General features: G+C 32.7%; 2 protein-coding genes across 2 annotated transcripts; one reads left to right on the plus strand and one right to left on the minus strand.

The window, feature by feature from the left end:
- The first annotated feature begins 1311 nt into the window (after positions 1-1311).
- Positions 1312-9222, plus strand: LOC127707486 (polycystic kidney disease 2-like 1 protein). The gene is made up of 4 exons (XM_052212060.1): positions 1312-1512; positions 4159-5406; positions 6775-6875; positions 8801-9222. The coding sequence occupies exons 1-4, from the start codon at positions 1347-1349 to the stop codon at positions 9017-9019; spliced, it is 1734 nt and encodes a 577-aa protein (XP_052068020.1). The 5' UTR covers positions 1312-1346; the 3' UTR covers positions 9020-9222.
- Positions 9223-16271: 7049 nt separating this feature from the next.
- Positions 16272-24886, minus strand: LOC127707488 (uncharacterized). Its single transcript, XM_052212063.1, has 2 exons — positions 23803-24886; positions 16272-21789 (listed from the first exon to the last, which is right to left on the minus strand). The coding sequence occupies exon 2, from the start codon at positions 17783-17785 to the stop codon at positions 16313-16315; it is 1473 nt and encodes a 490-aa protein (XP_052068023.1). The 5' UTR covers positions 17786-21789; positions 23803-24886; the 3' UTR covers positions 16272-16312.
- Between the last annotated feature and the right edge of the window lie 336 nt (positions 24887-25222).

Raw genomic sequence — 25222 nt, forward strand, 5'->3', positions numbered from 1 at the left:
ATTGTGTTTCTACATCAATTATCCAAACCGTTTCCAAAAGTACCAAAATGCAGAGATTTTGGAAAATAATTCGGATATGAAAAATGAGATTAGGGGTACACATCAATGAGAAAGCAGTCCAACGACACAAACCAAAAGATATGTTTTCCTCCTTTCTGGACGAGTTTGATCAGGATTAAAATGTTGTGAAGGGAAATTTTCAACCTTTGTGCTTTGCAAATTACATGGTTGGTCTTAAAATGCGAAATGCAATGCAATATGTTTTGTGCGTCCGTGCAGGTTTACCGTGAATTGTCTATTGTTCATAGAGTTCTTTTTTTTTAGATTTAAAGAGTACAATCATAAGCACGTTGTTTGATAAATGTTTGAAATTGAAATAGTGGATGAAAGAATATTTGTTAAATTTGTATTTAAAGAAATAAGTTAAAGAGGAAAACTTTTACATGAAAATGTAAACAAAATCTGGAATGTTTGTGCAATTAAATCACTGAATAAAGGAAATATTTCAAGAACAATTTATAAGTGATCAACAAATTGTTTAATTTTTAAGTTTTATATCAACTTGGGTCGTAATTTTATAATGGAATTTTCTTTAATCTTATTTGTTTTTAAATAGCATTTAGACATGAAGTTTTATCGAAGGCCGAACCACCAGCGGAAGAAAAACTGAACGAGCAAAGGCAACTCAGAAAGCTGCAGATGAGGGCAAAATCAGTGTTTCGGGAAGTTATTTTATACACAGTCTTTGCTATAATTGTATATTGTATTAGTTATTTAAACAGAGATAACAGAGCTTACATCATGAAGTCAAACATTGACAATTACATATATGAATCCAGCAAATTTCAATTTGGATTTTCTAAGGTAAATTTATAAAGAGATCTTTAGCTGAACCGCTTGAATTTCAGGGCTTACCGTCATGAAACTTTCGAGTACAATTATCGTTTCAAACTCAGAAATCAACCAATCAAAATACTGGATTTGTTGTTTCGAGCATAAGTTTTGTACCCCGAGTACAAAAGTTGTATGACTAAAAGGCCAGGACATACATTAAATTTTTTACATAAATATGGAAAATTATAAGTAAACAAACCTAATTCTTCTCTTAAAATTTTTTGAATATTTCACTTTTTATCAGTTGGATTATACATTTTAAATTCTCTTTTTTTGTTTTAAATGTTTGTTCTCTGGAATTCATATCTTCATTTTTTTCTGTGTGCAATGCTATTCAGCATTCACCAAATATGTGCAAAGTAAAAAATCCAAAAATGTTTTTAAAATGATATAAAATGAAGGGTGAGTCTTCTTTCAAATCAAAAACAAAACTTTCATGGCAGGTCAATTCTATGGAGACATTAATGCAGTGGATGGACGAAACATTTGTTCCAGCGTTTTACCCAGTACAGGAATACAATGGAGACAGTCTTAGTTTACAAGATAAATTCTACATCAATGATCTTTCAAACATACGTCTTGGTTTGGTTCGACTTCGTCAAGTCAGAATGCCTAAAGGTAATTAGCAAAATGATCTTTATATGATCTTAATTTAGAATATAGCAAAGTACTCTCGACCAATGAAATTGTAGGATTGGATGCCTCATAATTGTGAAGAATGAATGTAAATCATGTTCTTAGTAAGGGATTATCCTATTATTTGGGTCTATTTACAGTTCAAAACAAAGAGTTTCTATAAATGAGTTACAACTGCCCCGAAGCACATTTATCAGATTGAAAGGATTTCTCACAGAGTGATTGAAACTGACTAAAAGTTGAATTGTGAAACAAACAAAAATCTCAAAATAAGTTGAAGTTTACTGGTGCAGTAAAATTGGTACCGTGAATGTTATTATGAAAATATTAATAACTTCAAATTACTATAAAATTAAACAATACCAAAGCAATGCAAATAAAAAGGAAAAAAATCTTTCAGATAAAAAATAACCTAAATCTTTAGCTTTCCAAAACTTTGATTACTTGATCAGCGGCTGGGGAGAATAGTTATTTCCAATACATGTATTCCGATTAAAAAAACAGGAATTTAGTTTTGAACATATTAAAAACTTTAAGGGCTTTATTTTTGAACATTTCCCTGACATAATGAACCAGTATTTGATGTAAAAAGCCGGACCAAATTATTGGCTGTGAAATAAAATTTAGTTGTAACTCAAATGTATTGATTTAAACTGTAAATAAAAAAAGGATAATTCTTCACTAAAATATTACATGATTTACATTCATACTCACAATCAGGAAACATACAATTCCTACCTTTTCTTTCTACTTTTGTGTCACCTAATATCTATAACGCATTTTTTTTTAAATATTTCCCAAATGATAAGAAAGTCCTCACATCACTAAAACTAATCCATAAATGACATGCCGAAAAAGGAAGTCATGCATCAATTATAAACATTGCACTAACAACGAAACTAATTGATAGATCATTTGAGCCTTGAGCACTTTACAATATTCTAAGTTTGTAAGAGAATGATAATCCCTTACTTCATGATAAGTACTCGCTAACGCTCGTACTTATTCATGAAGAAAGGGATTATCATTCTCTTACATATACGAAAAGCGTTCAGCTGTGACTACACATAGGAATTATTGTTGTCCTCCTCGTTAATGCCACAATTTGTTAATCCTCAATTACTTATAAGGGAAAGAAAAAGAACTTATCCAAAATTCCACAGATTCTTCTACAGAGAATGAAGGTGTGTACCTATTATTCTACTATTTGATTTTACAAAGGAATGGCTAATTTCTGATAACATGACGATTTTTTTATCCGCAACAACTGTCAAACATCTTGGCAGAATTCCACATAAAAATTTTAAAATCTGTTAAAGTTCAGGAAGTTTTTAATTCTTATTTTACGATTTTTTAGGTTTTCAACACCAAAACAGTTCACTATCTGAGCTAATATTATTTTGAGACGACAGGCAACACGTCTTCCTTAGAAAACTGATATGTTTTCATTTAATTTATTGTCAATAAGCCCATAATGGTCAAATGGTTAACATGTCATAAATGAGGAACAAAATGTATGCTTCATACACGAAGTGGTTGATATACTGCACTCGCCTTGTTCGTTTGTTAATCTGCCCAACTGTTCTTTTGTTCGTAATTTTCGTTAAAAATTACACAGCTTCGTCGTTTGGGAATGATCTGATATAAGGCCTAAATTTAATATTGTTGAGTTATGCATTGTCCATGTAAAGTATGTTATAGCTGCCGGGCAGTCTATTCCTGTACGACAATATACTTTTAACGATGTTGAAATATCAACTGATTATGGAATTTTTTGTTTATAATTTCTTCGAATGTGTTCTCTGAAACGATTTGGTCAAGAACTTAATATGTAAAATTGAACCTTGTATGCGATTTTAAGTTCTGCTGGTCAGTCACTTTCGTTTTTACAAAACTATGATTTCTTTTGATACATGCTTGTAAGACATTCGCTTAACTATCCATCCATGATTGATATATCTGTTTCCTTGCTGTAAAATAAAACTTTTTTAACAAATACATATAATATACATTAGTGTTTTATTTCAGGTGTTAATAAAACTTTTCTCAATTGATTACAACTCAACCAAGAAATTCATATAAATAAACTCTTCATAGATACCAGGATTACAATTTTGTATTGTCAAACGCGAGTTTCTTCTACAAAAGACTCGCCAGTGACGCTCGAATCAAAAAGTTTAGAAGGCTAAATAAAGTACGAAGTTGTAGAGCATTAAGCCCAAAAAACCAAAAGGTTTTTCCAAATAAACTAAGGTTATCTATTCCTTGGGTAGTTAATCTTTAGTCACAGACGTGACTATCCAAATCATGGTCTTGAGTTCATGACTGCAGTGTATAAAACGGATGTAACTATAATACGGGGATGAATGTGAAATTTTGGTAATTTTCAAAGAATAAAAGAAAATATTCACATCTTCAGACCAAAGCAAAGTTAGGTATACCATCTGGTGCCAAAACTACAAGGTCCATGCAAGTCTTATAACTAATGATATATTTATACTGGATCTAATAAGTGTGCATTACTCTTTTAAACCACATACCTACTATTTTAAAAGCAATATTTAAGTTATTGCTGTTTCAAACAAGACTGTTAACAACACTTTTTGACTTATTTATTTTTGCTTGTAGAAAAATGTGGTTATTGGAAACTAACACCAAATCATTTCTGCACAACTGATTTTCAGTCGAGTAGAGAAGAAAAACGAGATCACTGTGCGTCATGGAAGCCAATGAACTCAACGTGTCCGGTAGCAGAAAACAGTTTCCTAACGAAGAATGCATACAAATACAGATCATCATTGGAACTGAATGGAATGCCATTTGCTGGAGGTTATGATGTGTACGGAGGGGGTGGTTATGTTCAAGATTTTCCAAACAACCGTGATTCTGTTAATACCATCTTAAAAGAAATACAAACACACCGATGGCTGGATCGCAGGACCAGGGCACTATTGATTGAATTTTCATTATATAACTCAAACATAAAGCTGATTGCCTTTTCTACATTTGCTGTAGAGTTCACCGATACTGGAAATGTATTAGCTTACACATTTACACAATCATTCAGACCGACACTCTTAACGGATGCAACGGGTGCGTTCTCCATTCTTTTTTACTTTATTTACATTATAGCTCTTATAATAGCAACTGTCAAAATTATTGGAAAATTTCGTGACCAAGGATTTGATTTCTTTAAAGCTGCATGGAATGTCATCGACCTAATAACGATTGTATTGAGTTATGCCGCAATAGCTGTCTGGATTGTAAAATATATTCAAACAAGCAGAGCACTTAAACGATATTACAATGATAAAAGTGGATTCATAAGTTTCGTTCAAATTGTCTTCTGGGATAATGTATTCAATAGTATAATTGGTATTATAGTATTTACGGCCACTCTAAGAATTCTTAAAGCCTTGGGATATAATAAAAGATGTGCTGAACTCGTAACAGTCGTCCGACACGCTGCTCCACAACTATTTAGCTTTTTTGTGGTATTCGGATTAGGATTTTTTGGGTTTGTTATTCTGGGTCATTTGTTATTCGGCTCTTCGATGTTTGATTATCATAATATGCTCACGGCAAGCGGAAGTCTGGCTAATACGTTGATAGGTAGAAACAGTCTTGACAAGATGGTTGCTGCGGCTCCATCTTTTGCACAAGTATATTTCTTTGTTTATGTGTTGTTTATCATATTTATTTTGTTGACTATGTTTGCTGCCATTCTGAACCAGAGTATCACCGAAGTACGTGCAAATTACCAGAATGAGAGCCCAATTGGAATTCTCGATCTGATTAAAGGGGTATTTACGGATTTGTTAGGATTGGTAGGCATCCATTTGAGAAGTAACAAACGACAAAACGATGTACCTAAAAGTAAGTCATTAATGTATGTATGAAGCTTTGATTTTAAACCATTTTGACTATATCGGTTGGATATACATTCTGCAATCATGTTTTTCTTTCCTTATCTGAAATTGACATGCCATCAAACTCCCAGTGTATCTAATAGCAATACCATTCTGTCTAGTTTAACAGAAAATTATTAAATACTGTATTTTTAGAAAAAGCTTAAGTTTTATGCATGTTTCGTGATAATGTCGAGAAAGGAAGGTGCAATTTGCCGATCTAATATGATAATACAAAGACCTTTTGAAATTTTTAATTTGCTTACCAAATTGCAAAAGAAGCCACTGCACGAGTTTGTTATAAAAAGCCCGTTTTCTGTCATTTTTTTTCTTTTTTCTATTTTATTTAATACTAAAAACCATAAAAAAAAACTTGATTTAAGCGCTTCACGAAGTGGCAACACCATTTTTTCAGGAATAAATTAAGATCGTCTTGTTTTATTTTAATTATTATATTATTGTTTTCCAAGAAAGAGGCATAAGAAAAGGAAATATAGCAAATGAAGAAGTTTCATGATTAAATTCCAAACATTCAAAACTTAAACGAGTTATTATACCATATATTAACATACATCAAAAACAAAGTTATTGATTTTGAAAAAAAATGGATTTTTAAGAATTGTTTTCTGCTAATATATAAAGGTCAAATGGACTATAGTAGATTCCTTTTGGAGATGGTCGAATGTATTTCTTAGTAATTACAGAGCTATGGTTTTTAAACTTATTTTAAATGCTTTAAATGAGGGAAATGCTATTATTATATTGGTTGCAATGAGTTACATTGATTTCTCAGTGAAATAAAAACCGATAATTTCACATGTGAAATAAACGTGGATATTTCACTCCTCTGACGTCATACAACAATACGTGTTGTCAAGACGTCGATAACGTCGGATCAAAACAAATTGTGAATGCGTAGAAAAAGGTATAGTTCCTTACATTTTCTACTTTAATTTCATAAAAAAAGCCAATTGCCAATGTAATAAAAAGAATAACTAATCAAAGAATTCAAATATCGAATAATATTCAACTCGTGACCGAACAACACTGATAATTAACTCATGCGCTACGTGCATTCGTGAATTAATGTGTTGTTCGGTCACTCGTTGAATATTTTTCTCTATTTGAATTCTTCGATTAGTTATTCTATAATTATCTACTCATGATAATCGATTCAATTTCTTTTCTAAAAAATGGAATAATTTGTAAAATCATTACAATGTCTGATTATTCTATAGAATTAATTAAATTATTGCATAATCATTTTCTTACTTCGACAACATTATTTATTTATGTACATGATCAAGTGATCCTTATTTTATATTTGCGCTTTCAGAGTACATGACCGGCATACCAAAGAAGAATGCTGAGATTGATACACCAAACGTACTTCAGCTTTTGAGAGATACCTTTGGAGAAGTCGGAGATGACAAATTGGTAAGAATTTAATAGCAAAATATATTAAAATCACAATTTTTTTGAAGACAGCAATTGTTTAATTTTGAATATTCTATTTTCTATACTATAATTATAAATGATGATTGGCGGTGAAATAAAATATCAATAGGAAACACGCATTTTCTTTAAGCAAATTGAAGGCCGGCTAGGGAAGTTGTATTTTTGTGAAGAAGTTCCAAATAAATGAGACATGTTTGAAGAAAGTGAGGCCATTGGACATTAGAAATTGTTTCTCTATTAAGACAAAATCATGGTCGTTATCTTGGAATTCATCTATATCGGGATGGAAAACTTTCCAATAAAGTTGTTTAACATTAATATTTTTCATGAATAATGACAATAAAAATAGTTTTTGACATTTTAAATGTGCATTTTTATGCTTATCGATTTGACGAACGTTCACGAATATTTTTATCAGCCAAAAGTTGAATGTTTTCCGCTCAAGTTACCATATAGAAAGGAGTTTTTTCTCACAGATACATTTTTACATATTATGGCTTGTTTTTTACTCCATTTTGTTTTTCCGGAAAGGACCTCCATTTTTCATATCACCAGCTACTGTAAAACCTCTTTTGAAATTTAAGCGTACATATAATATCATTCTATATTTTGTTTTTGTCTGGAGCGGCTTGCGCCATGATTAATATTCAAATGAGCTCTCTTTATGTCTAAATGGCAGAAGGACATGTGTCAAAGCAATTCAATTTTTTATCAGCACAATTTTTATACGGGATGATTCATGGTATACCGTATTCTCTCCGTCGGTCTGTCCAATTGTCTGTAGGTCCGTCAACATTCCGAGTGATAATTTGACTTTGCTTTAACCAAATCTCGTGAAATTTTAACACAATACATGTATTAAGATTGACGGAGGTAAGCTTCCTTTCAATTTTTAGATGCGTTGTTCCAGTCTTAGGACCTTAACCCTCCTATTTCAAGCAAATTCTAACATATCTTCCACTAATTCTAGTAAGCCTGGATTGACTTTCTATTGTTGGGATTAATAAAAGGAATCTCCCTTTCAAATATTAAAATGGGGGGGGGGGGGGGGGGAGACTACCACACTATATAGGATTCAGGTTTGTTTTTATTTATTAAGATAAACTGTTTTTGTTCTTTTGGTTTGTTGGTATTTCCAGAGTAGTAACATGTATGTGACAATTAAATGAAATAAACACTTGATTAATTTCGTGCGTCCGAAGCGCTGTTCTAGATTTACCTTCATCAGAAAAGATCAAACCTAAACATTTGGAAGCCTGGGATGTATACATACTTAGAAACGTTTGGAGCTACATGACAAAAAAGAACCTATACATAATAGCCAAATATCTACATGTAAGGTTACCTTTGCCTGAGAGAGCTGGAACCTTTATTTCTGAATATTTTTGGGGAATTTTAAATAAGTATGTTTTAAATCATGGCAGTTCCGAAGCATTGACTTTTGAGCTGATTATACCTCCGGAACTTACAGTCATATTTGATGCAATATTTACGTGCCCAAGGATACCGTCTTGCAAGGTTATCGACTGGTCTATTTTACCTACTTCTGATAAGATAACTTCTAAATATTCCATTTTATTCTCGAAATAATTAATTACAACATATTCTCTTGTGCAGTTGCTTTTAGTATTAACAATACTGACAGAGCAACGATTATATGACAAACCAGATATTTTACAATACGTAAAATTCACATCTGGTTGTTGTCATTCAAAAGTCCTTACTTTAAACATTGAGATTCTGATGATATTTTCAACCAGAAAACAAAACTAATACTATTGCTAGCATTATGAACAAGATCAAGAGCCATGCGATAGTTAAAAGTAAATGTTTATGATTTTTTTTTTGGTACTTTTTTGTATTAAAAGTAGAATATAAGTAAACTGAACAATTTTGGTTTTCAGACAAATGAAAAAGACGGAAATAAAAGTCAGCAATCTGAAGGAGAAGGGGTAAGCAAAGGAGACCTTGATTATTTGATCAGCGAAGAAGACAAGAAAAGTTTTAATAAACTGTCCCTAAATAGTGGTCGTATTTCCAGGGCCAGGACACCGCAAGATATTGACCTCGGATTTTCATACCCCAAAAGCAGAGAAAACAATTCATACAGCAGTTATTTATAAGCTATTAACTCAATGAAATAGAATGTGGCTCAAGTATCAGAGTTTAGAATAAAATATCAATCGTTTTGACGGCAAAGCGTTTCCTCTTATAGACCAAATGATTGCTGGTTAACTTTTACATCTTTTTTATATCTATACACAAGGATGCTTGTCAAAAGGTACATTAAAATAGCTATATGTCTTCACATTTAAATCTATTTTTCCGGTAGTCAAACACCTTGAAAATTAGTGTATTGCATAAAATACGTAGATGAAAATATCAAATTGTTATAATTCATAATTCATATGGTAGGTGTCAGGTTGGTGTAAGAACTGTTCGGTTAATAAGCAAAATATAGAAGCAAATAATGAAAAAAAAAACAAAGATGAAAAAAAGAAAAGTCTTTATTATACAACTAGCAGTTTCTAAATTATTTTTTTTTCAAATATGGTAGGTCACAATTGTAGCTTAAAACTATTTTTGCGATTATTTTAATGTTTATTAGATGTGATTAAAACTTAATGTTCTTTCACGTCAGAAGAAGGTTGTATTTTCTTTTCAACGACTTTAACAAACCTTATTAAACTTTATAAATAACGCTACCATTGATATTTACGGACTTTCGATTTAAAAAACAACCGTGTGAATTTCTAGATATCTTTTGTCCTTTTGTGCCGTTTGTCTTTTGTCCCATAGAAGTTTGTCCACATCTTCTTCTATTCAGATGGGGGGTATTTGTTAGACCACATCATAAATATTGTTTATTATATATATAATAATTCCTTTTTAACAGTTAAAAAACAGCAATATTTTCATAATGTTATTTAGACACGTGCTATTGGCATACGATAACTACTTAATGAGACTGATATAAACCTTTTATTACATTTTAAAAACGTAATTTTTTGTGAAGAATGTGTTTTACAGTTTATTGATGAAATAGCGACAATTTTTATTCAGATCGATGATATTTTTGACGAGCACTTAATCACTATTTAAGGCAATAACAGATAATTGTTTCGTCTTGGAAAAAAAGGCTGAGAATTCATCGCCACTAGAATAATATGTACAGGAAACATGTATTTTTCTTGTAAGCACGTCATGGTCAATTTGAGAGGTGACGTCATACACCAGGCTAAATACGCTTATTATAAAAAAAATGATATTTGTATGGTTGCCTATGTGAACTGACGATTGCAGGGTAAATTTTGATACAATACAGGGCTATGTGTAAATATATATATGTCTAGTCAGTCAACGACATGAACTTTTTATCACTTGTTAGATTTTTGTTGTTGTTATTTTGTACTGTTAATCATTGAATTTCGTTAAATGTTAGATTTTTTTTCAATTAAGAATTTATATTTCTGGAGACACGGAATTGAATTTTTCATTAATAAAAAATACCACAAAAACGTAACATGCACACACTGGTTAGAAAGAAGCAGTTCTATGTATATATATATATATATATACATATATATTACCTGCAACGGTAAAAGACTGAATTTCGTATTAATACTCTCATCAGGTATCTCGTTTAATGTTTATGAAATATGGGTAGAGATACATCAATGTCTGAATTGCAATCCTATCATTATTTGTCGTTTTTGCACATGAGATATATACAGTCCGCCAAAAGTTAAGCACCACCTATTTTTATTGCATCGAAATTTTTTTCATTTAAAAAAATCAGTTAATCCTCGAAAAAGAGAAAATATTCATGTAGCAATTTTGCTAACATATACCATAAACAAACCGTAGACTTAAGTTTGTTCACGTATGCAGGTTCTATGCATTTGAAATTTGCGTTCTTAGAAATTGTGAAAATGAATTTAAGTTTCACTGTGATTTTATTTTTTTACAACAATTAATCACCCAATATCATTAAAAGTCTCCACCAAAAATCTTTGGTATGTTTGGCAAATTTAATGTCAATATTTGAGTCAATAGGATGTGTAACACCCTCTCTTCCGGTACAGTTCCATAACACGGAGTCTCATACTCTGTACAAGCCTTCTGAACTTTAGTTGAGCAAATTTATTCCATTCAGCAACAATTGCGCTTCTTAAATCGCTAAGATTTTGCAAAGGTGGATCTCTGCAATTGAGATTTCTGCCAATGACATCCCAGACATGTTCAATAGGGTTCATGTATGGAGACATGGGAGGCTTAAAGATAGTGTCAATGGCTTCTTGCTCTTTGTACTCTTTGGACTCGGTTACAATCCTTGCCCTGTGTGGTCTATCATTGCCGTACATGCACAAGGGTCTTGAAGCAAGTAGAGGATTATCAAAATGAGGGACTACAATGTTTCTAAGCACCAAATCCCTGTATGTCTGTCCGTTCATGTTACCCTGCAGAATATGCATACCCATCTAACAACATTATGAGAAGAAACCCCATTCTGTAACACCATTAGCAACGTATGCAGTCGTTAGGCAAATGTTGTTTTTGGTCATTAGCAGTTTTATTTCCACGACAAACTCGTGTTCTGCTGTCTATTAGTCGTAACAGAAACTGACTATAATTTGACCAATGAACATTTTGCCAGCTTCTCATGTTCCAGCGTCGATGGTCATTAGCCCTTTGAAACCTGATTATACAGTGCCTGGCTGTTAGGGCAGGTCTCTTGACAACACGACGTGGTCTTATGTAGCCTCTATGAAGTCGACGGACCAATGTTCGAACACTAACATGACCACCTTGACGCCAGTGGTGTCTAAGTTTTGGGGCAGGAGTAAATTGGTTGGCTTTAGCACAACCAATAAGGAGTTTGTCATCACGATCGGTAGTTAAACGGGGTCTTCCGGACCTTGGTCTATCATGTACAGTTCCTGTGTCAACATGACGTTGTAAAAATCTGACAATGACGATGTGTTTAACATTGAAATGGTTACCTATGCAACTAGTGCTTCTACCGGCATTTGACATGTCAATTACTTGTCAAGATTCAGTCACATATAACTTACCCCTTGCCATATTTCACAGTGACTTGGTGAAGGTCAAATTTCACCTGTACGCGGGACAGTAGGAAGATGATTTAAAGGCATCGAAACAGTGTATTCGAAAAAGTGCAGATGACCTTTAATAAAAAAAAATGCTTGGCGTGTTTATCGGAGTTTATTTTTGTTGGTCGTAATGAAATTTCGTAGTGTATGTTATAGGCAATTCATAACACCAAACATAAATATTTTTTTCACAATAGTTAAAAAATTATTGCCAGTTATATTTAGGTGGTGCTTAACTTTTGGCAGACTGGCCAAAGGAAAAGGATGTAAACAGCCACCAGTTAACGAACTGTCTTCAGCAATGAGGAAATCCCATATAGTACCCATAAAAAGTCCCGAATAATAAAGTGTAATATACAACAGAGAACATAACATTCTGATATAAGCTGTTTCACATGTATCAACTACAAAACATACGCTCTACAGAACTTTTAACCAAGTACATACAAACATAAAAAACACAATCATGCAAGCAAACTAAAAATAGATAGAAAATAAAAGAAGAATGTGTCTGAGGACACGAATGCCCCCGATCAAGCTTTGCAATTTTCCAAGTTAAAAAGGGCAATGACTCCCTGTCCGAACTCTGACTGTTTGTCGTGGTTATTAGCATTGTGTATGAGTTTCATTAAATTTGCATGCGGCAAACTTAAATAAGAGTGCAGAAACGGAAATGGGTCGGACGGAAAGACGGACGGTTAAGGGTAACACTTAATGCCCGTCACCCACGGCGGGGGCATAAACAAAAAAGATAATGGACTACAGAATCCTGCAATGTAGACCAAACTCCTAGAAGGCATATGAATAGTTTTAAACCGCTATACGATTTTTGCCTCTCAGAATAGCAAGAACATTTCATTGCTAGTCGAGTCAATCAGTCGTGCCAAAACCGCAACGCAAAAAAAGTCGGTTCAATAAAACTTCATTCTTTACAACAGTATTTTTTTTAAGTCGGTTTCATTTGTTATTTGTTATCTAACATAAAATCAAATTACCCACAATACGCACAGCAAAGGAACTTATTGTGACATCACATTTTCTAAAACTTTCAGGCGTCCGAAGCGCTATTCTTGAATTTACTTTCATTAGGAACGCTCAAAGCCGAATATTTGAAAGTCAAGGATGTATAAAAACCGAAACAGTTGAAGAACTAGATGACAAGAAAGTACCTAACGAAATATCCAAATCATCATAAGATCAACTTTGCCAGAGGGAGCTGAAGCCTTAAGTTTCTTGATAATTTCTAAATTTTTAAAAGAACAGTTTTAGAAACGTTTGTTATAAATCATGTCAGTACCGAAGTACTGCTTACTGGGCTGTTGATACATTCGGCGACTGCCGGTCTACCAGCAGTGGTATCGGTCCAGTGCTGTAAAAAAAGAAAACAACACTTCTTATTTTTTTGCGTCCGAAGAGCTTTTCTGGATTTACCTTAAATTATGAAAATATAGAGTTCTTGCTAGTTTTTAATAACATACCCAATCTCATATGCTATGTATAATTTTGGCAAGACAATGTTTAGAAGACTGTGGATAACATATGTCAAAAAGACCGTCAAAATAAATAGAGTAGGTTACGTCAAAGCTAAAAGAAAACTCCATGGTAACATTTAAAAAAAACATTGTTTAATGAATATAAAATAATAATTGATATTGAAATGAATACAACAAAGATTAAAAACTGTTCTTTGTGAATATCATCCCAGACATGCGCACTATACATCAATAACTACGTTTCACTTTGATTTCCTGCTATAAGTTCGATACCACGATTGATCTGTTAGTTCCGAGATATTTAAACTGTACTCAGTCAGTGTTTTAAGCCTTCATACATTCAAAGCCAATTTTATTTTAATTGCTTAGACGGATTTTTTTTTCAGACATGTCTTGGTAATATGACTTCCAATATATTTATCTATCGTTTGTTGCAATTATTTTCGACTCTAAGCGTGCAAAATGTAAATTTAGACAAAGTACACATTGAAGGCAATATAAACGGTATGTTAAATACTTTATTTAGTGATTAAGAACAGAACCTCTTGGTTATGCGTGATTTAGAAATATGCTCATATCTTAAAATGTTGAAGATGTAAAACGTGTTAAGACCATGTTCATTCCGAATGTATTTCATCTCGCATTGCAAATATCATTAGTGAGAAACAAATAATCAAACATATAGTATGACGTCTTTACACTAAATTCGTTGGATGTGCAGTGATGGATATTTTAGTCTGGAAGAACATGGTTTATTCATTAGTTGTTATTGGCTTTGAACTATCTTTCAGTAACTGCGAGTACTCCTATTTCGGTGTTTTGTGTCAATTGTTTTTGTTATCTGTTCCTCGTACCGATCTTTTGAGTTAAGACAATTGTAAATTATTCTTATAGTTTGTTCTTATGTCGTGCTGGTACACCACTAATCCAGGTTAGGGATGGTGGTTGAGCATTCTTTAACACGTTAAACCCCGCCACATTCTTTTTGTTTCCGTCCTAAGTCAGGCGCCTGTAGTTCAGTGTTTGTCGTTGATTTGTGTCTGTCATATGTGTTCTTCGTAAATTGTTTTGTTATAAATTAGGCTGTTAGTTTTCTCAATTGAATTGATTCACATCTTTCATGTCGATGCCTTTTTAAGCCGACCATACGGTATGGGGTTTTCTCCTTGTTGAAGGCCGTACGGTTGCCAATTGTTGCTTACATCCACTTCATTTCCAATTTGGTCGATAGTTGTCTCATTGGCAATCATACCACATCTCCTTATCTTTATCTTCATATAGAAGCTTAAATCCTTTCACAATACAGTCTATACTTTCCTATAGCATGTTTCTGTTCATGAAAACAAGAGTATTCACCGCAAGCTCTAGTAAAAAATCCAACAAATATCTTTCAGACCACATTATAAATACCTTAAACGCGGTCGGGATCCGATTCGTGATAAGTGCCCATGCAATAACTACTGATTATATATAGTCTTTCTTTTACATTGACGTATAGCATGCCACATATTTGGGAGATTTCACATTTTAATTATATGGTCCTTCAACTGTTCAGATGTTATTACAATAAGTGGAACAATTCGTTGGTCATATTTGTCTCAGATATCCCCTAACGGCCAATAAGTCATGAAGGCCTTAATTTGTCAGGTAGCAAAATGAATAATTCTATTAAGTACCCTTAATAGTCATAACCAGATTGTAAAACGACCTATTGTTGACCACTCTGTAACTTTATCTAGGATCAATTGAATAACTATGTATGGATTCAATTCCATAATGTCTTTGTTTTGGCCTAGGACAATATGTCATACGTCTTAACGATTTCTTCAAACCTGTACGGATTGATCATGTAAACGATGCCTTGTTTACTGGATCCAGTATTGTCTATTATGAGATCACCCCCAGTTTTTAGTAGGGTTCGTGTTGCTCAGTCTTTTGATCTCTATGTTGTGTTTTGTGTACAGTTGTTTTTCTGTTGATCTTTTTTTCTTTTTTAGCCATGGCGTTGTCAGTTTATTTTCGACTTATGAGTTTGATTGTCCCTTTGGTATCTTTCGCCTCTCTTTTATCACTAGCAATTGATAAAGGCTCTTTCTAACAATTATTAAAGAATCACAAAACATACAGATTGATTCAAAGCTTTGGTTTAACAACCAATATGGATTTTTTGTTCCAATTAAGAAATTATGTTGGTGTCTTTATTTTATAATAATTTAATTTTGGATGTAACGCGTCTTCTGATTGGCTGACGTTGTTTTGTTTATCAGCTCATAGACATAATTTTGTCATGTGACCGTGACGTCATCAACGTTTTTTCATGGTTTACTCCGGTTTAAAATGGAACTGAGAATTAAATTATAAGAAATGATTGTAATATTTTTTCTGTCTATTCGAAATAACATAAAAAAATGTGGTGCACACTTTAAAATAACCCGCTACGCGGGTTATTCAGTGTGCACCACATTTTTGATGTTATTTCTTCATAGACAGAAAAAATATTACAGTCATTCCTTAATTATAAATTGAGGTATATTGTTGTTGAAACGTGTTTAACGTTTGTCAATTTTCTAAGCAGGTTTTACTTCTATGTATCGACTTCTAGGTGTCTGTTTGGGTTAACTTGTGTTTTTGACATAATGCTGTCCCATTGACGTTTACCCCAAACTTCCTTTTATTCATATTGGTTGAAGAAATTTTCAACTTTATGTGTAATACAAGACAGTAGGATTTTTCTTTAGATAATATTAGGGAAAGTATATATTAAACCCTTTTCCAAATTTCTATGGTACTATTTATCAATATTCATATATCATTCTGAAAAGTGACAATAAAATAAAATAAAACATTCAAAGTGATAAAACATAACAAACGGTACCCAGAAATGATTATACTTAATCCATGTAACAACGTCAAAAGTGATCGGTGTATATAACAAATTGATATATTTGTGACCGTACGCAAAGGTATAGAAGATCCATACCGCCAAATTGTCGATTGACAAGATGAGAAACACGTTTTGAATTGAAAAAAATCTGTTCGTAAGATTTACCTTCCGATAATGTTTCATCTGTAATATAAATATTGTCTGAAGCACTGTTGCAATTGACCGAAGAGTGGAAAATACAATGGTTCGCTGTACAGCATAGTAGGCACATGTCGCAACAGAACTTGTTAAAATGATAAAATGATGCATATTCATAAGTTTGCGATTCTTTGTTCTTGGTGTCAGTTGCACAGAGAGGGAATAAAAACAAATAAAAATAAGAAGAATGCGAAGAACTGCTACACACGTGAAAAAATTGTGAATTGCTAACGGAAGTTTTTTTCCTCTTTCTGAAAACATGTAAAAGGAGATCACAATGCATAAAATTAGGATACATAACAATCCTATTATCACTATAGTTACGGATTGCAAATTCCAAGGTGTCCTTATATCATTCAAAGTGTCACCAGATAGCAATAATTCACGTTCTCCAATTTCCTCGGACAATACTACGGATTCCTGTAAGTCATTGTCCGTGTTATGCGATATTTGCTTTGGCCATAATTCCGATAAAGATATCAGGCTAAGCAAACAAAATTCCAACAACACAGGATCAAGAAAGGAGTTAAAAATATGTTTTGCATCATTAGAAATGAAAACGGTATTGTTGCCACAAAAAGGGTCGGTTTCGTTTCTCAGTTTTTTGACATCTTCGTAATACATGTCAATATTTCTACTCATCCATAATGAAATATTAGTCAAGAAAATCAGTAGTATTCCATAATATAAACCGATTTTATTTGCAAATCGGTATTTTGAAAAACACTGTATAAAAATTGTTTGTCCAATAGTGAAAACCCATGTCAAAATGTAATACACAGATGAAAGTAATAGGTCAGATGAAACGCCGCATTCAAATTCCGTTACAAGATCAACCACCTGATAAATTATATTACCACAACAAAATATCCACAAGAAGAATAATTTGAGTCGGTTACTAACTTTTATTTCTTTTTCTATACGCCATGTTCCACATAAAGATAGTATTACTGAACAAAAAATTAAAGTAATTATCCCAATGCATAACAGTGCAATAATCAGAATACGTAGTGGAAAGTCATGATGTATGTAATTATTCATCAATTCTATAATTATTGCAATGGTTGTTGTTAAAAGGACACACACAGAAATGCTACCGTCATGTGAGGAAAATCCTACAGTCCGTCTTTCCTTCACAAGACCTGCAGTAAAAGGCAAAATGAAAATGGCCTTTAGAACATTAAGACAATTGCTGGCCATTTTCCCTTTCAATTGTGTGTCTTTCAAAAAACAACGACCAAATTATATTACATGTATATATGGGAGATCTATTTCCGTATTGTTTAAAGTTGCCTTTTATGGCAATATAACATGTAACTTTATTCATAACGAACTGTTTGTTAAAGGAAATAACTATAGAAAACAATAGACCTAATTTGTTTATGTATAATTGAGGAAATAGTCATACAGTACAAAAGGCAAAAATTACGAAGCACAAAAAAACAATTAACACAAAGCACCGACATAAGAGTACTCGAATTTACTGCAAGCTAGTTCAAAGCCAATTATAACTAGTAAGTAAATCATGTTCTGTTTAAGAACTATTGGATTAATTCAGGAAACTCTGATCCGCATATTTCGACAAAAGCACGGAAAGTCCTGAAAAATCTCCATTTCATTGCAATAACTCCTTAGGAATAATCTGATTTGTATGGTGGGATTATGAAGTATGTCGAACTTGACATGCTGAGTGTTTTCCCTCGTCAGATTTTCTCTATCTATTATCATTTTCAAGATATGAGACAATGAATGAATTTTACCTTATGCTCTATTTATAGCCATGGTGGCCATGTTTTTGCCTGACCGAGAAAGCACAAACTTTATTATTGACGAATATTTTGCTGTTTAAAGGGGCATTAGCTACGAGAAATAAAAACAAATAAAAAAGATTTTTTTTTTTGGTTCAATCATATATGAAAGTTAAATAGTGAAATAATAATTCGCTTTTAGCCGTCATTTTGGTTCAGTTTTGTCAATATAAGCTAGGAAACATCGCTGATGAATTATTCACTTGCAAGTGAATAATTCGACCTTATTCAATCCGTATTCATGTGACCTTCAATTTAATCCCTTAGCTAGAGATGGGTTATGCATGAACTAGGCGTGTTCAGCTATTAAAAGGAAAAGGATGTTAACATTGAAAGTGAAAAAAATGGTAAACCATTTGGTTGACTGATTCGATCCACAAAAGCGCATTCTTACACAGGTAAAAACGATGATTAACATATTTTTTTAACTTATCATCTGAAATCAAACAGACCTAGAAAAATCCAATTGCACGTTTTCACTGTCTATTTATACCTATGTTTATGTTTATATCGGGTTATATATGACCGTCGACTGTCTTTGGATGGCTAATTAGATGGCGTCTAGACAAAAATACACACGAAAAGCTTATACATATTACCGAGTACATGCATCGTAAATTGTTTATTTAGACTTTTTATAATTTGGATATACGTTTTAGTATGTTATAAATCAAAAATGAGAATTTGAGTCAAATCGGTGAATATGAATTTGACAGCTAATGCCCCTTTAAACAACACGTTTTATTGCTGTATTTGTAAAACGTGTTCACACAGAATTCTAAAATTCTTGACTATTGTAATTCTTTAAACCTTCGGTACATGTCGTAAAAGATAATAAAACATTTAAAATGAAAGAAAACTCTAAAAGGAAAGAAAATATTATAAAGTAATGCATATGTCCTCTTACTATAAAATGCAGCTTCGTTACCTCCAGGCATACTGTGTGATTCCGAAAGAAATGAACCGTCAATCCAGCTTCCTAAATGTATAAACCCTAACATTAAACATAGATTTTCAACTGAGATGAAAAATAATTTGTCTGTTCTATAAAACTTTACGCATTTGTCTGCCTCTAAAATGAGAATACACTGTAAAAAACAAGACAATATGAACGTCAACTCCATATAAATGGCTAAAATTCGTGTAGATGGTTCCACGTTGTCATTTCTATGAATGTCTTCAAACAGGGATAAAGTCACAAAGAACATATATCCACTTGATCCAAATAGCAGAACGATATTTCCAGATGAATGTGAAATTGTGTGGCCATGACGACATTCAATCGATAATAAATGCAAGCACTTAATTGTCAAACAAATCAGAACTGTGTTTGAAAAAGAATAACTGACAAGGACTTCTATTGTTTTTTCATACTCCCCGTTGATTTGAAGAATCCTAAAGACAATGACGGGACAGAGAATTAAGATTCCAATTAAGGCATAGAGAACTGAAAACTTTATTCCTGATCTTGTAGACCTGTATTGAAATAAAAGCGGTGACGTTTCCATTGTTTCGTATTCGGTATGTGAATCGTCCATACTATGTTCATGAGTATGCTGCTTTGGCCACATGCCAAGTATTAATAGGTTTGCAAGTAATGAGTACTCTAGGACCATCGGCTCCATTATAAGTCTTGATCTTCTATACAGATTAGAAAGAACGCACGAATTATTTGACGAGTTACTACTAGCATCATGCAAGTTAAAAACGCTGTAATGTGTCCAGACTGAAATGTTTGTTATAAATAACACAGACAAAGTAAAATAAAGCAACGACCACCTGATATATCGCTGATGTGATATTAGTTTAATAAACAGTGTTTGCGTTACAAAATACACAATTAAAGTTATCCTGTATAAAACCCTATGTCTAATATATTTATGACAAACCGACTCATAAATATATAGAATGATTTGATTGGCAACACTCCCAACACCAAAAAAGTATATAAATTTTAATTTCATATCATATGTGTGGTCCGTTATATTTCTTGAAATAACATGTTGTCCGCGCACAGACAAAACTATAGCAGCGAAAGATGAAAGTATCGATACAATGCACAACACAATTAATGAAATCAAACCAATTAAAGTATATATGTTCTTTCCGTTATATTCTACTGATGTTACAAACATGATACAACACAAACATGATGCTGAAATAACTCCAAATACAAGAAAAAGTACGTTTTTTTCACAGAAACGCATTTTACACTTGTCTAGTCTATATCAACAGAAATTTTGAATACATAAAATGACATAAACATAATTGGACTTCCTAGTTGGATTCAATTGTTTATTATAATATTATGCAGTTGAGTACACTTCTTCACCAGAAAAAATATATTTCAAATTTGGTGTGTTGTAACATTTAACAACGGAAATCCCATCTCTTAACATAATACATTTAAACAAGATGTATGATGTCCTCAATGAAATTTTGAACACGATACGAAAACCTTTAATACACAAAGTACTTAAATACAGTATCGCTAAGTTTAATCTTTGTCGACGGAGTAAACTATAGTAGTCCTATCCGTGCATTAAATGCATTTACATATTTTTTTTTAGAAATTTTAGACTTTAAATACCCGAGTATTACGTATTTTATTTGTTTTTATATATACCGGTATATTGACACAAATGAGTAAATTTGTCTGTATATCATAATGAAACAACATCCTTACAACGCAGTTACACAAGAAAAAACCTCCAGAGGGCAGCAAATGTTCTATAACAATGCTATATAAAAACAAGTTTGCTTTTAGAAAAGATAACATACCTAGGGTAAAGCATCAAGTAAAGGAAACCACGGAAAGAAAGGATATGGGATACTCATCCATGACACAAAATCAGTACATGCACGGCTAAAAACACAAAAAGCAAAGAAACAGCGCTTGTATTGCTAGTGTATGCCTATTTCTTAATTAAAAGTCATAGTTGTTCAAAAAATGTACCTATAATTGAGGCAACGATATTATAAGTAAATAGTTTGTCAGGATAAACGTCCCAGAAACTGTTCATTGTGTTGTTCGATTTACCGACCGTGCGAGGGATGTATATCCAGTCAAGGTCGTTAAAAACTTCCATTTGTTGTATTGTGTTGTTGAGAATATCCACGTTAAATTCTATCCTGCTATATCTGTAATACTATACCTAAGACCTCGGGTTGATTTTTTCAATATTTTTATTCTAATATTTGTTTATTTAATATGATATTTTTTAGAAGTGTACTTTTAAAAAAAACCTTTTTTAACATTATTTGCTTAATTCATTTAAATCACCAGTCTTCGGTATAATATAAACTGAGTTCATTTACTGTAATTTCCTTGTAATGGTAGAATACTACATCTATAGGGCGATGTGTATCTTTTCGTTTGGTACTTGACGGGAACACCTATAATGGAAAACAGAACATTTTTTTATAAGACCATATGGCTTCGATTCTAGGAAAGTAAACAGAGACTATCAAACTTCTGCTCTCAACCCTCTGTTATAACAAAACAAAAAACTTAGATAGTTGTTTTTGAAGTGATTAAGAAACTGTGTTTAAGCTTGAAACAGTTTTCCATTTAAAGGAAAAATGAAAAACTACCTCTGACAAACCAATTGATATCTACATTGGCATGTAAACATGAAAAATATAGATTATGTAGTCCAGTGCAATTCAGCGTTACCACCATCGCACTTCGGCGTAGCCAACAACAAGATAGTGTCACAATGCCACCATCGCATTTCAGCGTGACCATCGCGGTTCGGAGTACCATCGCGGTTCAGATTCCTACATATTTACATGAAGAATAATTTAAAGCGTTGCCAGATTTATTTGTGTTAGTAAAAGAAGATGTTTGCAGTGGCGGATCCAGAACTTTTTATAAGGGGGGTGGGGGGAGGGGGCACTGACTGCCATAAGAGGGGGCCCGCTACAGTCATGATTCAGTGATTCCTTATATAATCAACCAATTTTTTTCCACGAAAGGTGGGCGCCCCCCCCCCCCCCCCAACCCACCAGGGCCCCTCTGGAGCCTCTGGTTGGGTATTATAAATAAGACAGCAACCAAATTAACGCCAACGCTAAACAGTTCAACACTCTATTTTCTTCAATGAAACATGTCTTTACAATATTTCAAGCTCTAAATTTTCATATATAGATAATTGTGGATAATTTTACAAAGACTTCCAAAATATGCAATCAACACAAAATCCTTTAAATAGCAAAATTAACATACACAAATTTAGGAGACCTTAAGGCAATGAATAGGAACGAACTCCGTCTGCTAACATCTGAGAAAACAATAATCACAGCTTCATGTACATGTTTGTATTATAATGTTCTGACAACAAATGGTATATAGTTTAACTTTGATCGATGCATGTGAATTCTAGCGAATGTTCAAAACCATATATGGTTTTAGTAAATATGTTTGCCATGGTCCAGAAAATTAGCCAGTCATATATTTATAACATAAAAATAAGAAGATGTGGTATGATAACCAATGAGGTAAATATCCACCAGAGATAAAATGACGTAGATGTTAGCAAATATACGTCAACCTACGGCATTAAACAATGAGAAAACAAACATACCACATTGCAAGCTATAAAAGGATCCGACATGACAATTGTAAACAATTTCAAACGACAAAAACTAACGGCATGTCATTGATTTGTGTACAAAACAATCATAAACGAAAAGCAAATATAATACACAACAACAAACGACAACCAATGAAATTCAGGCTCATGATTTAGGTACAGCCACAAATCGAACTTGGCGGGATTAAACATGTTTGCGGGCGCCCAACCTACCCCTAACCTGGCACAGTGGTGTTAAAGCGCAACATACATCAATAAAAGCGTTGTTCCTTTGCTTTTAGTGTTTTTGCTGTGCATGAACTGATTTTGTGTCATGGATGGATACCGGTACTCCATATCCTTTCTTTTCTATTATGTAAGAACTAATTGTAAGAACCCGTTGAAAAGGAGTTGACACACATGTATTCACTTTACTTCATAACATGTCTTAAACACTACTGAAACCGACTCGAGTAAGATATAGAAGCACTTTTCTTAAACACAAACAATCAAACAGAGAGTTAATAAATGACATGTCTGCTGAAAATTTATTCATAAAATTTTTTACCGAAATTATTATAGACAAAAACGCAAGTGATCTAAAAAATCAAGCTCTTTCAAGGGGATAAAAATCGCCACGCACAAAAATAAAATGGTAACCCTTAAAATACTATATAGACCTTTCCAATGTTCCACTTCTTTTACCCTAATACAATATATGCAGAGGAATATTTTGAATGGATGAAACTACGATTTAAAAAAAAAAAGAATTTTTCAATATAATAAGCTAAAAAACGGCAAGCTTTTTAGAAAAGCTATTACTCGTTATACATACCGGTATATCATCACCAAACAACAACACACATAAACAAATTTGATTGGTTCGTATGGCTATGACGCAAATCTCTTAAAGATACCATAGAATAATATAAAACATTTGAAATGAAAGAAACAACATTTGGTTTCCTCGCCTTTGTTTTGAATAAGCGGAGCTGTCTCTGTTATATGATTATACACGTTTATACTGCAAATCTCCAATCTGTCTTCAAGTTCTTCCATATTCCTTCTAGTATCTATTTCGCCAGACTGATCCTTTTGTAAGTACAGTGGCCACATTTCAAACACGAATATGCTGGCAAGCAATGCATACATTATCATCGGATCAACTATCACTCTTGATCTCCAATACACTTTAGAGATCAATGTTGAATTATAATTACAGTCACTTATACTTGACACGGAGTAATAGTCCTTCGTAATGTAATATCCATTAACAGTATAGTAAGTCCACACAGCAACGTTGGTTACCAAGATGAAGCTTACGGTGAAGACTATAACAATTAACTGCTAAAATGTAATCAAGATGGACGTGTGAATATACGCTATATTTCTGGTATGCAAATCCACAGGCTCCGAAAAGGTATAGAAATTTTAGTTTTCACTAGGCTGTTTTGTCCCGTCTATACAATGTATCGCTACAATTTCTAGTAATTCTTTTTGCATTGATATAAATTATCACCATATATAAGCTAAAAATCCAATACACACAATACTATGAGGTAAGTATCGTCGAATCCGTGACCTTTCGACCCTAAAATGAAGATAAGAACACGACACAACATGAAACTGGTATAAATGCCACTAGAAACAGAACAATAAGACCGGATATACTACCATCATTTCTATAGGATCTGTTAATTGATGGAACACCAGTGGAAAACAGCAATACAATCCATTTTAAATCAGACGACATTTTTTGCAAAACAGTTTGAATTTTTTATTCAACTTTGACACTGAACACAGGTAAGCTTCTTTGAATACAATTGAATTCAAATATTTCCTTGTTTGATAAAAATTCTAAATGGTGTTCAATTGTAACCTTTTTGTAAAGTGTTGTACTTAAGGCTAGTCTTTAATAAATGTCTTTTATTTGACTTCTGTTTAAAAGTGTCTCAAGTTGAAAGAAAATTCAGGAAGATTCAAATTGTTGTATTTTTCCCAAGGAAGTGCATTATTGTTGTACACATAATATTCTTTATCTAAATTTTAAAAATATGTAAATTTAAATAATCGTAGATACATTTAGTCTTCAGCTTTAAAAAAAATTGAAACTTATTTTAAATTAAGGACTAAATCTTCGTCGTGCAAAGCTACGATTCCTTGCCCGGCTTTTTCTATCCATTTTGTTTCTTTTGGTTTTATCATCTCTTCACTTTTTGAATAAGATTTGGATTTTCAAATATTTTGGCCTCGAG

Source organism: Mytilus californianus, unplaced genomic scaffold, assembly GCF_021869535.1.
Source record: "Mytilus californianus isolate M0D057914Y unplaced genomic scaffold, xbMytCali1.0.p SCAF_7, whole genome shotgun sequence".
Lineage (NCBI taxonomy): Eukaryota > Metazoa > Mollusca > Bivalvia > Mytilida > Mytilidae > Mytilus > Mytilus californianus.

Bases quoted from the DNA above. Each gene is read 5' to 3' on its own strand.
- LOC127707486 (XM_052212060.1), top strand. From the start codon at position 1,347: ATGGAGACATTAATGCAGTGGATGGACGAAACATTTGTTCCAGCGTTT. The intron at 1,513-4,158 runs GTAATTAGCAAA...TTTTGCTTGTAG, and splicing joins TCAAGTCAGAATGCCTAAAG to AAAAATGTGGTTATTGGAAA. The intron at 6,876-8,800 runs GTAAGAATTTAA...TTTGGTTTTCAG, and splicing joins AAGTCGGAGATGACAAATTG to ACAAATGAAAAAGACGGAAA.
- LOC127707488 (XM_052212063.1), bottom strand. From the start codon at position 17,785: ATGGCCAGCAATTGTCTTAATGTTCTAAAGGCCATTTTCATTTTGCCT.